The 15,160-nt window shown below is 37.6% G+C and overlaps 1 protein-coding gene across 2 annotated transcripts in view; it reads right to left on the reverse strand.

Moving 5' to 3' along the window:
- Positions 1-15,160, reverse strand: part of HEATR5A (HEAT repeat containing 5A) — a 126,163-nt gene that overhangs the window by 38,115 nt on the left and 72,888 nt on the right. For both annotated transcript variants that reach the window (XM_011941862.1, XM_011941863.1), the window contains exons 19-22: positions 13,593-13,752; positions 10,958-11,147; positions 9,823-9,992; positions 3,497-3,635 (exon numbers count right to left, since the gene is read on the reverse strand). In XM_011941862.1, coding sequence (XP_011797252.1) covers positions 3,497-3,635; positions 9,823-9,992; positions 10,958-11,147; positions 13,593-13,752 — 659 coding nt within the window. The remainder of the gene's footprint in view (positions 1-3,496; positions 3,636-9,822; positions 9,993-10,957; positions 11,148-13,592; positions 13,753-15,160) is intronic.

The following is a 15,160-nucleotide window of genomic DNA, read 5'->3' on the forward strand; positions in this document are numbered from 1 at the left end:
AAAGTAGAGGCTGCAGTGAGCCCAGGTGGTGCCACTGCACTCTAGCCAGGGCAACAGACAGACCCTGTCTCAAAAAAAAAAAAAAAAAAAAAAAAGAATTATGCCAAATCTAGCCTGGATGATAGCATATCTGTTTACAACGCAGTTTACTGAATATTTTAAGTCTACTGTTAAGACCTACTGCTTAGAAAAAAAAAAAAAAAGATTATTTTCAAAATATTTCTGCTCACTGATAATGTGCCTAGTCATCCAAGAGCTCTCATGGAGAGGTACAAGGAGATAAACGTTGTCATGCCGGTTAACACAATATCCATTCTGCAGATTAAGGAGTCATTTTGACTTTCAAGTTGTCTTATTTAAAAAATACATTGTAAGGCTACAGCTGCCACAGACAGATGGATCTGGGCAAAGTAACTGAAAACCTCTGGAAAGGATTCATCATTCTAGATGGTTTTTGGAGATGGAATCTATTCCTGGTGAAGATGCTGTGAACACTGTTGAAATTACAACAAAGGATTCAGAATATTACGTGAATTTAGTTGATAAAGTGGTAGCAGGTTTGAGAGAATTAATTCCAGTTTTCAAAGTTCTACTCTAAGTAAAATGCTATCAAAAAGCATTGCATGTTATAGAGTAATCTTTCATGAAAGGAAGTCAATGAATATGGCAAACTTCATTGCTGTCTTATTTTAAGAAACTGCCGGCTGGGCGTGGTGGCTCATGCCTGTAGTCCCAGCACTTTGGGAGGCCGAGGCGAGTGGATCACAAGGTCAGGAGATCGAGACCATCCTGGCTAACATGGTGAAACCCCGTCTCTACTAAAAATACAAAAAATTAGCCGGGTGTGGTGGTGGGCGCCTGTAGTCCCAGCTACTCAGGAGGCTGAGGCAGGAGAATGGCAGAAACCCGGAGGCAGAGCTTGCACTGGGCCGAGATGGCGTCACTGCACTCTTGCCTGGGAGACAGACCAATACTCTGTCTGAAAAAAAAAAAAAAAAGAAAGAAATTGCCAAAATTGCCACAGCCACTCCAAACCTTTAGCAACCGCCACCCTGATTAAGCAGCCATCAACACTGAGGCAAGACCCTCTACCAGCAAAAATATTATGACTCACTGAAGGCTCAGATGATGGTTAGCATTTTTTAGTAATAAAGAATTTTTAAATTAAGGTATGTACATAGCTTTTTTAGCCATAATGCTATTTCACATTTAGCAGACTACAGTATAGTACAAACATAATTCTGATATGCACTGGAAAACCAAAAAATTCCTGACTTGCTTTAATTGCAGGGTCTGGAACCAAACCCACAATACTAGGTATTGTGTATAGGTATGCCTGTATAGCAGCCCAGCCATGCTGATTTATGTAAGTTGAAGCAAAAAATTTGTTTTTGTTTTTGTTAGAGACAAGGTCTCACTTTGTTGCTCAGGCTGGTCTTGAACTCCCGGGCTAAAGTGATCTTCTCACCTCAGCCTCTAAGGAAGCTGGGACTACAAGTACACGCCACCACAACTGGCTCAGTTCCCTAAACATTTTAATGTAAGAATAATGCTGTTACTTAAAGAACATAGATCATTGACAGTAAAATATATTATGGATCTAAAAACTTAAGATACTGAAAAGCTCTGTGAAGTTTATTACTTTCTAAAAGTATGACAGTACTTTGAAAACTATATACACAAATGATTATTTTTCTTTCAGACAGAGTCTCACTCTGGTGCCCAGGCTGGAGTGCAGTGGTGCAATTTCGGCCCACCACAACCTCCCCCTCCTGGGTTCAACCAATTCTTGTGCCCCAGCCTCTCAAGTAGCTGGGAATACAGGCGCATGCCGCCACACACAGCTAATTTTTTATATTTTTAGTAGAGACGCGGTTTCGCCATGTTGGCCAGGCTGGTCTTGAACTCCTGACCTCAGGTGATCTGCCCACCTTGGCCTCCCGAAGTACTGGGATTACAAGCGTGAGCAACTGCGACTGGCTAGAGTGTAAGATAATTACTGTTTTTTTTGGAGTCAATGTTTTGATCTGTTACCGAGGCTGGCTGCAGTGTGGTGGCATAATAACTCACAGCAACCTCAAACTCCTGGGCTCAAGCAATTCTCTTCTCTCAGCCTTCTGATTAATTAGTAGCTGGGACTACAGATGTGTACCACCACACCTGGCTAATTTAAAATTTCTTTTGTAGAGATGGGGTCATGCCATGTTGCCCAGGGTGTTGTTTTTATATATATATATATATACACACACACACACATATATAAAATATATATACATATGTATAAAATACATATATATATTTAAAAATAGAGATGAGGTCTCACTATGTTGACCAGGCTGGTCTTGAACTCCTGGCCTCAAGCTGTCTTCCTATCTTGGCCTCCCAAAGTGCTGAGATTACAAGCATGAGCCAGTGTGTCTGGCCCCAGACTGTTTTTGAACTCCTGACCTAAGACAGTCCTCTCGCCTTGGCCTCACAAAGTGCTTAAGATTACAGGTGTGAGCCACCACGCCTGGCCTATTATTACTATTTTTGTAGGTTAGTAGTTTCTTTGAATTCATATGCAAATTCAGGTTATTCATATCATAGTTTTAAAATGAAGTGATATACACTTAAATCCTACTGGTTAAGAAATCCTTTAATTCAGCTCTAAAATGTAAAAGAAGGGGCATTAAAAACTCTTTAACTTGTAGCAGACGTAACTATAATAAATTTTATGAAAGTGAGATTCTGTGGCAAACAGAGGCATGTGTGATAAATTATTTAAGGGCTAATGACATTTCATTTGACTGCTGTGAAAAAACTTGCTCTAGATCAGTGGCTCTCAAACTTTAGTAGAGTCATGCATGGCTTAATAGGATTACGTTCTGAAGAATGTGTTGTTAAGCAATTTCATTGTCGTGTGAACATCATAGAATGTACTTACCCAAACCTAGATGGTACAGACTACACACACATAGGCTATATGGCATAGCCTATTACTCATAGGCTACAAACCTGTAGAACAACTTACTGTACTGGATACTATAGGCAATTATAACACAATGGTAAGCATTTGTGTATCAAAACATAGAAAAAAAAGATATGGTATTATAATCTTATGGGACCACTGTTGTATATGCAGTCTGTTGTTGACCAAAATGCCATTATGTGGCACACAGCTACACTAACACAGGGACTGTAAAAATATGGATTCAAAAATACAGATTGCCAGGTAATACTCCCAGATTTCTGGTTCAGTAGGTCTGGGATGGGTCCCAATCTGCATTTCTAACAAGTTCCCAGGTGAGGTATACACTGCTGGTTTGAAAACCAGTTTGAGAACCACTGCTCTAAACCAGTAACATCACTGGTTGGAATAAATGTTAGCAATTCTTTCTTGTAGCAGGTTTAAGACACATTAACTTTTAAACTGTTTCAAAACTCATGTATATATGGAAAATTTAAAATAAAAATAATCATTGGAGCTGGACATAATCTTGATCAAGAGAATTACCTGGAGTTAACTCTTCTCTGCTATCCTTAGCAAGCATAACAGCATGTTCTGAAACTTCAGCTGCTTCTCTTTGTACAAGCTGACGTAAGCAAGCCAATACTGCTCTTCTCAGTAACAAGTAGGGGCTATAAAGATTCACCTGAAAAATACCATTTAAGGAATGACAGAGCTAAAATTCTTGCTGGCACTCAGTGAGCCTAATAGATATTCACTGGACCCCTTCCTGATTCTGTCCAGCCCATCAGTGGGCTGGACACAATTTATAAATACATAGGAACTTCTTGAAACTATTCTAGAATATATTTCTGATGATATAACTTAGAAACAGCTTAATAGGTAATATGTGTACTAGATTATGGATTATTCATAAATCTAAGCAAAAGTCTTTTGGCAGTGTCAGAAGGCAGAATTTATACGAGTAAACAGAGTTTTAAGAGAAAAAAAGAACTACAATGGAAAGGATTTCGTTGCAGTTCATACATTTGTGTTCATGCAGCTATATTATAATGTTTTATCATTCTCTAAGCAGAAATTTATACAAATCCATACAGGCAATACAGCATACTGGTTAAAATGGAGGTTCTAGAGTCAAAATGTCTCAATTTGAGTCCTAGATCTATCACTTACTACCTGTGTGACCATGGGCAAATTATTTAACTCCTCTAGAGTGCCTCAGTTTCCTCATTTGTAACACTACTGCATCTCTCAGGGCTATTGTGACATTAACACAAAGTAACATGCAAAGTGCTTACCACAGTACCTGCCAAATAGCATATGTTAGTTATTATTAGTGTAGTCTCTTAATAATATTTTAATCAGACAACATATAAAGTAAATGCATTTTCAAATAAAGGCAGAAAACATTCACCAAAAATGCTCTCTAGAGACAAGCACTACAGAATACCAAATTTATATATATCAATACATATTTATGTATTAATAGAATACATATATGTACACATCTTACAGATGTCATGTAAGTATCAATAGGCTGTATCTACCCATGGCAAATAAGACTGGTAATATACTTCAGTTACAAGTTGAAGGTTAATGGATAAAAATTCTTAGTGATTTCATACATGAAATAAAGTTGAGATTTTAAATTTTGTGCTAACTATGAAAGTAAAGATCAGTTTGGTATGGTCTACAAAATAAACATGTATATTATGGTAGTGATCTTCAAAGCAAAATTTGAGAAATAATGGCATAATTCTATAGTGATCTTTAGATATGGCATATGTGGGAAAAAAGGACTGAAGTAGGTGAAGTTTTGTAAAGAGCAGAGGCTAAATTTTGGGAGGAAATAAAAGGTAGGTAGTAGGAGCTATTAAGAATATATAAGAAGAGTGTCAGGTGTGGTGGCTCACATCTGTAACGCTAGCACTTTGGGAGGCCAAGGTGGGCGGATCACTTGAGGTCAGGAGTTCAAAACCAGCCTGGCCAACATGGTGAAACCCTGTCTCTGCTAAAAAATACAAAAAAATTAGCTGGGCATGGTGGCAGGTGCCTGTAATCCCCACTACTCGGGAGGCTGAGGCAGGAGAATTGCTTGAACCTCGGAGGTGGAGGTCTCAGTGAGCCGAGATCATGCCTCTGCACTCCAGCCTGGGCTGGGCATGATGGCTCACACTGAGGGCTCACACTGAGGCAGGTGGATCACTTGAGGTCAGGAGTTTGAGACCAGCCTGGCCAACATGCTCAAGCCCTGTCTCTACTAGTAATACAAAAATTAGCCAGGCATGGTGGCACACACCTGTAGTCCCAGCTACTGGGGAGGCTGAGGCAGGAGAATCGCTTGAACCTGGGAGGCAGAAGTTGTAGTGAGCCGAGATTGTACCACCGCACTCCAGCCTGGATGACAGAATGAAACTGTCTCAAAAAACGAAAAAAGAATATACAAGAAGAAACACATGCAAAGAGAGCCAAATTCTACATTTTATCAGAAGCCAAGAAACAGAACAAATTTGTGCATCTATCACTGAGCGGCCTTTTTTTTTTTGAGACAGGGTATCACTCTGTTACCCAGGATAGAGTGCAGGAACAGCTTTATAAGGATGTTCTGTTATACCTTCAAGCTGTATTATGAACCCAAAAGTGGACAGAGAGGAATGCCATTCATAGAAAAGTCTCAAGGTATAATGTAATCCCATGTTTAGAAACTATATTGTTAGCAGGTTAGGATAACAGAGAAGTTAAAATATAAAAAGATTACATTTATTCATTCCCAAGATTACTGTTGTATTTAACAACAATGACCAAAAAAGCACTTTACAAGACAATTTTAAAGAAAAGTTAATAAATCTACTAGTTATTTCAACTGGAGTTTTACAAGCATATAAATACAAAGCAGGTGCAGCATTTATTCAGGCTAGTCAAACATTTTTTAGAAAAAGCATGCTTAGAAGTACCTTTACTTGTTTGGTAGAAAAAAGATTGAAGGCTATCACACAAAGTAAAATTTGAGGCTTAATGTCTCCATGTCATTCTCCAGCATTTATATTGGGAAGAGGAATACAGTGGCTTAAGGCACAAACAAAGCAGGCAAAATACAGAAATTAAATAAAACTGTAACTACAATTATTTTCTGAAATGAATATACTAAATAAAAAGGAGACCAAATTTAGTGCAAGGAGTGAGCGCACCAGCTGGAGAAGGTTAGGAAGGATTTGCTTATATTGGTATCAAATAAACACCACGAAACATGCTACACATACTGGACTTAGCATTAATGGTTCACTTAAACAAAGAGATGCAGAGGAAAACAAACATCTACAACCAAAAAAATGACACAAAGAAACAGCACCGCAAAACTCAAAAAAAGTTAGGAATCACGGGTCAGGGACCTACCAACACAGAATTATCCAACAAGATCTCCTGCACAAAAACAAATGACACACCAGTCATGACAAAACCAAAAGATAAATATTAGGATGACTTTGACAACAGTCAGCTAAGCATTAAAATATAAATGTTGATAGTTATCATTCAAATTGGCTTAGCTTCAGCTTAAAAATTTGCCACAAATACTTTATTTTCCAACAAAATGAGATGAGCCAAGGTCTTGAAAATAGTCAACTCAAGAACTCTAAGACATAAATATATCATTTTAAAACGTGCATGTGATTAATTTTAGGTTTTTCTTTGGAATCTCTGATTAAGCTTCAGTATCAAACCCAATCAAGGAGACAGGAGTGTGAGAGGAGTGTTCTGGATTGCATTCACATGAACAGGTGTCCAGCAAGAGGTAAAGTTAATGGTTTACCTCATCAGAAGTTAATTATAGTTTAACTCTTAGAAGCCAAGTTTTAAAACTAAGAGTATTCAGAATTGCTAGTGTAGCTAAGGCCAAGTTCAGTATGGAAGTTAAAGAGCATGCAGTTAGAAGAAAATTCCTTCCTGTAAGATTTTTGCCTAATGATGAAATGCAATTTCCTTACTTTGGTGAATACTCTAAAATATAATAAATTCAATCTAATAAATTCAGAATAAATTATTAACCAAAATATTGAGACACTAAATTAATATACTATAGTGATAATTTTTGACTATGACTGTGTATTTAAAAAATAATTTTACAGCTTGAGTATTATGAGTTAACATATGATTTGTAACTGTTACTTCAGATTTTCTTACTTGCTCTGAATGTACCCAAAAGAAAAGTCTGATAATATAATAATCTCTGTTCTTTTTCATATGTAACTTTTTTTGATGCCTATTTTTTTTCCTGTAGTACTATGTACCCTTTTTTGATTTGGGAAAGGAAAAAACTTAGTAAGTTTGATCAGATTTTATTTATTTATATTTTTGAGACAGTGTCTTGCTCCATTGCTCAAGGTGAAGTGCAGTGGCGCAATCATGGCTCACCGTTGCCTCAACATCCTGGGTTTAAGTGATCCTCCCACCTCAGCCTCCCAAGTAGTAATGGGACTACCGGTGCACACCGTCATTCCCAGATAATTTTCTTAACATTTTTTGTAGAGACAAGGTCTCACCATGTTCCCCAGGCTGGTCTCAAACTCCTGGGCTCAAATGATCCTTCTACCTTGGCCTCCCAAAGTCCTGGAACTACAGGTGTGAGCCACTGTGCCCAGCTGATCAGATTTTATTCATCATGAATTAATGGGTTAGTTTTGCTCTTCATTTCTCAATAAACTTTAGTTAATTAAAAAAATCATGTATCAGGTAAAGGAGAAATTTTAAAGGTAATTAATGGAAATCTTCTATAAGACAAGAAGTAAAAATGGTAATATCACTAAATTTAAATGGAGAGTAAAAGATTTAAAAAGGAGCAAAAATTTTTCCAATAACTGGTTTAGGAATGGCTCTTCAAACATAAAAGTAATATTCCTGGGGAAGAGTCCCTGAATGGTATAGGTAAAATCCTTTTCCTGTAAGTGCTGTTTTCCCTAAAATGATTGACCCAGATCTAAAAAAATACAGGAACAAAAGTTTCTATCAGAAAGTCAGTCACATTGTCTTTAAAGTTTTATCGGGCTAGGCGTGGTGGCTCACACCTGTAATCCCAACACTCTGTGGGGCTGAGGCAGAAGGATGGCTTGAGAACAGAAGTTCAAGACCAGCCTGGGTAACATAGCAAGACCCTGTCTCTACAAAAAAGAAAAAAAATTAGCTAGGTGTGGCGGTACATTCCTGTAGTCCTAGCTACTTGGGAGGCTGAGGGGGGAGGATCACTTGAGCCTAGGAGTTCGAGGCTACTGTGAGCTATGATTGCACCACCGCACTCCAGCCTGGATGACAAAGTGAGACTCTGCCTCTAAAAAATATATAAATAAATAGTTTCATAAGACTATCAGTATCAATAATTAATATAATAATATAGTGTGTGTTGAAGACACAAGTCAAGACAGCAAAGGCAACTACCATTATTGAGTACTAATTAAACGCCTGAGACGTGTGCCTTTACAAGCAGCATTTTGTGTAATCCTCATGTTTTGCAGACAAGGTAGCTGAGGCTAGAAGAGATTACGGGACTTCCCTAAAGGCACGCAGCTAGAAGGTGGCAGAGTTTAGATAAGATCTGTCCATAAGATCTACAAAGATAGTACGGAATAATGAAATGAGGACTGAAAGAGGAGTCCAGAAACCTGCAATGTAGATTTAGCCACCACTTAGGTGAGCTAGATGTGTTATTTTAAGTTATTTAACTTTTCGGTCTTCAGTTTATCTTTTTATTGAGAAGATTGATTTTAATAATGCAAACATCATTCTATAAAAGTAGGGATAATCTATATGACAGATTTTTAAGATTCTAAGGTTTTTCAAGCTCTGAAATGCTGCATATTTTGCCTCAAGCTTGAAAATGAAAGGTCTGTATAATTTTCAACAGTCATGTTACTAATAGGAGTGTGCTACAAACACTGCAGGAGTAGAAAAAGTTGAAAAGCAATGGTGCCAATTTATAATTCCAAATGCAACTCAATTTTTGAGGCAAGTCCGGATAGAAACTGGTGACATGGTAAATCTTTTTTTTTTTTTTCCTGAGACGGAGTTTCACTCTTGTTGCCCAGGCTAGAGTGCCAATGGCATGATCTCGGCTCACTGCAACCTCCACCTCCTGGGTTCAAGCGATTCTCCTGGCTCAGCCTCCCCAGTAGCTGGGATTACAGGCGCCCACCACCACGCCCAGCTAATTTTTGTATTTTGAGTAGAGACGGGGTTTCGCCATGTTGGCCAGGCTGGTTTTAAACTGACCTCAGGTGATCTGCCCACCTTGGCCTCCCGAAGTGCTGGGATTACAGGTGTAAGCCACTGCGCCTGGCCAGGGGAAGTCTTAAAACCAATGACAATGAACCACTTCAAAGGAACTTCTGGTTGATGGCCTTTATCTTTCTACATTCAGTAGATACAATATTAGAAGCCAAATATTGATGTATATGTTGCTGGAATACTAAGGAAAAGTGTTATTTCTCCATCTGGGATGCAAAGAACTTTGTAATAACTCAGAATAGATGAAAAAGAAGAAAAAAAGAGACAGGTGACCACATAAAGTTTTGCATGTCCCACAGATTTATATAGTACATGGCACATTATAAGCACCCAATATATGTTTATTGATTTATGAATAAATACTCCAAATATCAATTTCAACATTAATGGGAGAAAAATGAATCAATATAAAAGAGATTTAGGAGCTGATTACATGAAAGCTGTCCCCTACTCCCCAAAAAGACTAGAACTGAGGGGAAATAGCTATGTATTTAACATATAACTTTGTACATAGTCTAGAGGATAATTAAAATGTGTACTGGGATAAATCTAAGATTCAAATAAAAGAAACTAAGACTAGTTTACAATTTTATACTCACACAGAGGCAGCTAACCAGGCTAGACAAGTTGACATGTCGTGGAGCAAACATATGAAGCTGCTGAAGGCAAGAGATGGCCTGAGCTTGAACAAGGCAGTCTGGGTTATCTTGCATTACTGCACAACCCAGTAGACAGGAAGCCCTTAAGGTAGAAATTGAAGTACTGTTACCTAAAATAAAAAGTAGAAAGCTTTTAATAATTGGCCTATAAAAACATTACTCTTTAAACATACATTACAGGTTTTAAAATTTACTTCCAGTTTTAAGCTTACAAATCTGTGACTTACAATTTCTTCTACAAAAGTAGGGATAATCTAAGTGACAGGTTTTTAGATTCTTCTTTTTTTTGAGACAGAGTCTCAGTCTGTCGCCCAGGCTAGAGTGCCATGGTGCCATTTTAGCTCACAGCAACCTCTGCTTCCCGGGTTCAAGTGATTCTCCTACCTCAGCCTCCCAAGTAGCTGGGACTACAGATGCACACCACCATGCCTGGCTAATTTTTTGTACTTTTAGTACAGACAGGGTTTCACCATGATGGCTAGGCTGGTCTCGAACTCCTGAGCTCCAGTGATCCACCTGCCTCAGCTTCCCAAAGTGCTAGGGTTACAGGTGTGAGCCACTGCGCCTGACCTACTTTAGTTATTCTTAATCTGAAAAGTTTATTGCAACACAAATTATTAGGCAAAGAGGAACCTAAGACTCTCAGTAGGTTATACCAAATTTTCATAAAAAGTGGGATTAGAAATGGCCAATAAACTTAGCCTCGCTTGTATTAATTAAGAATTACTTTCATGTATTATAATCATGTAATACTATGCAATTTGAACAGCTTGCAATATTTGAAATATTGGACTTAGCCATTTATTTCTTAAAGAGAGGTCAGAGCTCTTTGGATGATTCTGCTTCATGTCTGTCATTTTAACTGTTAAGGAAGGCATCTTTAGGAGATACGTAATTGTCGAAATACTGTACTCTGTCTTTTCAAGGTAAGAGAAATCAGGCTGAATGGCATTTATACATTCATTTAACAAAACATACAGCACCTATCACGTGCCAAGCATATAGACCACGAACTGAATTCATTTTTATGTATATTATTTTTAATGTAAAACATCACAAAAGCAGCCATGCACACCTTGTAGCTCTGGACCTAACGTGGTAATAAGGGCATTCAAACAGCGACCAAGGCTTTGGTGAACTTCAGCATGAGTAGGAGGCACATTTAACAACAACATTATAATAAGAGAAAGGGTAGGTTCCACATGCACATAATAGAGTGGGCCAGCAGAATCAATGATCAGTGATAGAGAATGTAATGCCCAGGTCTGTAATGACAAAGAAAAACAATTAAAAACATTACAGCAGCACTAAGAAACATAAAATACATTAAGTTGTTCTTTTGTTGAAGCAAGTAATAAAGTAACAGCAAACGTGTATGCTACTACTAATGCGGAAAGAGAAATGGAGGACTTCCAACTCAGAGGCAATCATCCAATTTAGAATGATATAGTTCATCGTTAAGAATTGCAAGTAATAGTTGGTACTTTAGCTAACAGCTTGAATCAAATATAGTTTGTTGAAAAACTGTTTATTGTTTCATCTATAGAAAGAACGAAAACTCAAGTTTTTAAAAAGATGCAACAAAATCTACAATTACATTCAACAATATGGACAAATCTCTTGAACATTATGTTGAGTGAAGAAAGCCAGACATAAAAGAATATATGTTGTATGATTCCATTTACATAAAGTACAGAAGCAGGCAAAACAAATTTATGCCGTTGCAAATTAGGATAGTGGTTATCCTTGGTGGGGGTAAGTAGTTAACTAGAAGACAGTATGAGAAGTGTGTATGGGGTATTGATAACGGGCTGTTTCTTGATTTCAGGTGGTGGTTATATAATATACTGTTTGTACATAGATATGTACATTTATGACAGGTGCACATGCATGCACACACACACACACACAATGGTTTAAATGGCCATATACTGATAACCACTGAAGTTAGGTGATGGGTATAATAGATTCATTATAGTATACTTTCTAATTTTGTATATGTTTTAATGTTCTATAACAAGAAGTAAATTAAAAGCTCTCTCTTCAGAAAATGAACTGAAAAAGTTTTATTCCTCTTATCAATGGATGTATAAGAAAGCTTACAGTACTTTAAACACTGCAAAAATGAGCTTCTATTTGTTAGGTGAGAGATAACAATCAAGAAAATTCAGAAATGACACTGGAAGCTATGGAAAGTGTATGAATTAATCAACAAAAAAGGTATTCAATATAAAACTAGGCACATTCAGAATAGACTTGTTGAAGAGAGAGAAGAATATAACAGAAGCAAAAAGTACTATATATAAAGACAGGTGAAAAATGGAAACCTTGTAAGTCAGTTCAGTCAAGTACTAGATGAAGTGGAGGAGGCGAGTAGTAACACGGTAATTCAGAGAGGGAAAGCTAACTGGATTAAAGCTTGATGAGATGGTGGTTATACTGGATCTTAAAAGACTAAAAGATGTGGAATATCAAATAGGCATGTAAGGAGAGAAGAGAAAAAGAAAATAATGTAAATGTAGACATGAGAATGACATGTAGATAAATCATCTATAGAAGTGAACACTTTGAAGTAATAACAGAAAACATCTATGGGGTCAGTTGATGGGACTGGAATAAAGTTGATTCAAGAAGCGATAAGCACTTTGTCAAGCTTTTCTGCAGGGAAGTGGCAAGATGAAAATCTTTTAGGAAAATGAATTTAGCCTTATATCTAGAGAGAGTTGGAAAGAAAAGGACTAAAAATGTGACGAATTAGGAGGCTATGACAGTAATTCAGCACACATTAATAAGGGAGACAGATAAGATGACAGAAGGGGAGTAAAAGAACAGGAGAAATAAAAATCATTCCATATTTTATTAAGATAGGAGAACGATGATTTTATTGACAGAAATGGGTAAGATATGTACAACGATATGATAGAGTGGTTAAGAACAGGAGTTTGGAGTCCATGACTTGTGTTCTTGATCTGATTCCATGATTTATTAGCTTTTCAGTTGTGAGCAAGTTGCTTAGCTTCTTAAGCCACAGTTTTATTTCCCCATAATGGGCTATACACCCTAATAAATTATTACGAGGACTAAGAGAATTACTGAGACTTAGAAGAATGAATCGTAACACCTGGTACCTATTAAGTTCTTTAAAATAGTAGATGTTATTATTATTATTTAGTATTATTATTATTTTTTGAGATAGGGTCTGGCTCTGTTGTCTAGGCTGGAGCGTAGTGGCACAATCTGGACTTACTGCAACCTCTGTCTCCCCAGCTCAAGCCATCCTCCCACCTCAGCCTCCCGAGTAGCTGAGACCACAGATACGCACCATCATGCCTGGCTAATTTTTGTATCTTTTGTAGAGATAGTGTTTCACCATGTTGCCCAGGCTGGTCTTGAACTCCTGAGCTCAAGCAATCCACCTGCCTCAGCATCCTAAAGTGTGAGATTATGGGCGTGAGCCACCACTTCTAGCCCAGTGCTATTATTAAGATGGAACAGAGATACATTTTCAGAAAAACACAATGAAATTGACTTCAGACATTCTGAGTGTGGGAGAAGATTTTAATTTTAAAAATCCATCAAGGTTAACAATGGCTTCCGCAATTACTATGGGGGGAAAACCATATTCACAAATTATTAATGTTCAATATAAACACAATCTGCATCATCTACAAATCATGAATTTCAAGGGAAGTATCACATGAGGTACCCACCTGCACATCAGGAGAAGTGCCGTCCTGTGCCAAAGTATAAAGGATTCCAATACAAGAATTTAGGTGTTGAGAAGAACTTATTCCTCCTAAATACCTATGTAGGGACCCCAAGGCCAATGAATGGCCTGTTCTGGTAACCACATCCCTTGCTGATTTCAATCTGTAAATATAAAAATAAAAATAAATGGTAATCACTGCAAAAGAAAAACACACAAAAACTAATGCATGTACATTGTCACTTAGGCAAAACTTTTTATATGGATAGTTGCAAAATTTAGAAATATATTTTTGGCTAATAAAAAATTCTGAAGTAACCGAAAGGCATCTTGCAAAGGAAAACATTTTGAATCAAAATGTCTTCATATTATTAATGATTAGTTTACTATGAACAGTTTCAATGTCTTTCATATATACACATGAAGAAGGTTTTCAAGACAAACATTATTATTACTTTATCATTTAAAAACTCAAACGCTGAGATACTTCAATTTCATAGTTTCAACTTAATTTTGATTTTAAAATTAAATAGGCCAGGTGTGGTAGCTCACGCCTGTACTCTTGGCACTTTGGGAGGCCAAGGCGGGAGGATCACTTCAACCCAGGAGTTTGAGATCAGCCTGGGCAACATAATGAGACCCTGTCTCTACTAAAAAAAAAAATGTTTTAATTAACTGGGCATACTGCCACAAGCCTGTAGTCCCAGTCACTTGGGAGGCTGAGGCTGGAGTATTGCTGGAGTCCAGGAGTTTGAGGCTGCAGTGAGCCATGATAACACCACTGTACTCCAACCTGGGTGACAGAGCAAGACCTTGTCTCAAAAATAAATTAAATAAAATTAAATATGAGAAGTTAACGTTTATTAGGAATTTATTAGAAATTACTGTGTGCTCATTTAAGTGGTTTATATTTAGCCCTTCTATAATACTCTCAACAATCCTGAAATTCATACTATTATCAGTTCCTGTTTATAGATGAGGAAACCAAAATAATAGCTCAAATAGCTCTCACAAAGTAACCAACTATCAAATGGTAGAGTGGGGATTAGAGCCAAGTTAATAACCTGACTCCAGACTTCAAATCAGACACACATATTCAGTAGACTCCAAGGTCAAACTGCTATCAATACTACCACACCACTCCTAATATAACTTATTATAGATATATAATACAACCACGAAGTTTTATTTGTAGGCTTTTTTCCCATATTACTTTAATATTTACTATCTCATTTACCTTAACATTCTTAAGTAGGTAGCGCAGTACCACCTGGAATAGAAGAACACTGGCTGAGAGGATTAAGTAATCTATTGAAAGTTATACAACTGATAGAAATGAAAGTACAGGCCGGGCACGGTGGCTCACGCTTGTAATCCCAGCACTTTGGGAGGCTGAGGCGAGCGGATCACAAGGTCAGGAGTTTGAGACCAGCCTGGCCAGCATGGGGAAACCCCGTCTCTATTAAAAAAATACAAAAAAAGCCGGGCGCGGTGGCTCAAGCCTGTAATCCCAGCACTTTGGGAGGCCGAGACGGGCGGATCACAAGGTCAGGAGATCGAGACCATCCTGGC

The sequence above is a fragment of the Colobus angolensis genome, unplaced genomic scaffold (assembly GCF_000951035.1).
Source record: "Colobus angolensis palliatus isolate OR3802 unplaced genomic scaffold, Cang.pa_1.0 Scaffold202, whole genome shotgun sequence".
In the NCBI taxonomy this organism is placed as follows: Eukaryota; Metazoa; Chordata; class Mammalia; order Primates; family Cercopithecidae; genus Colobus; species Colobus angolensis.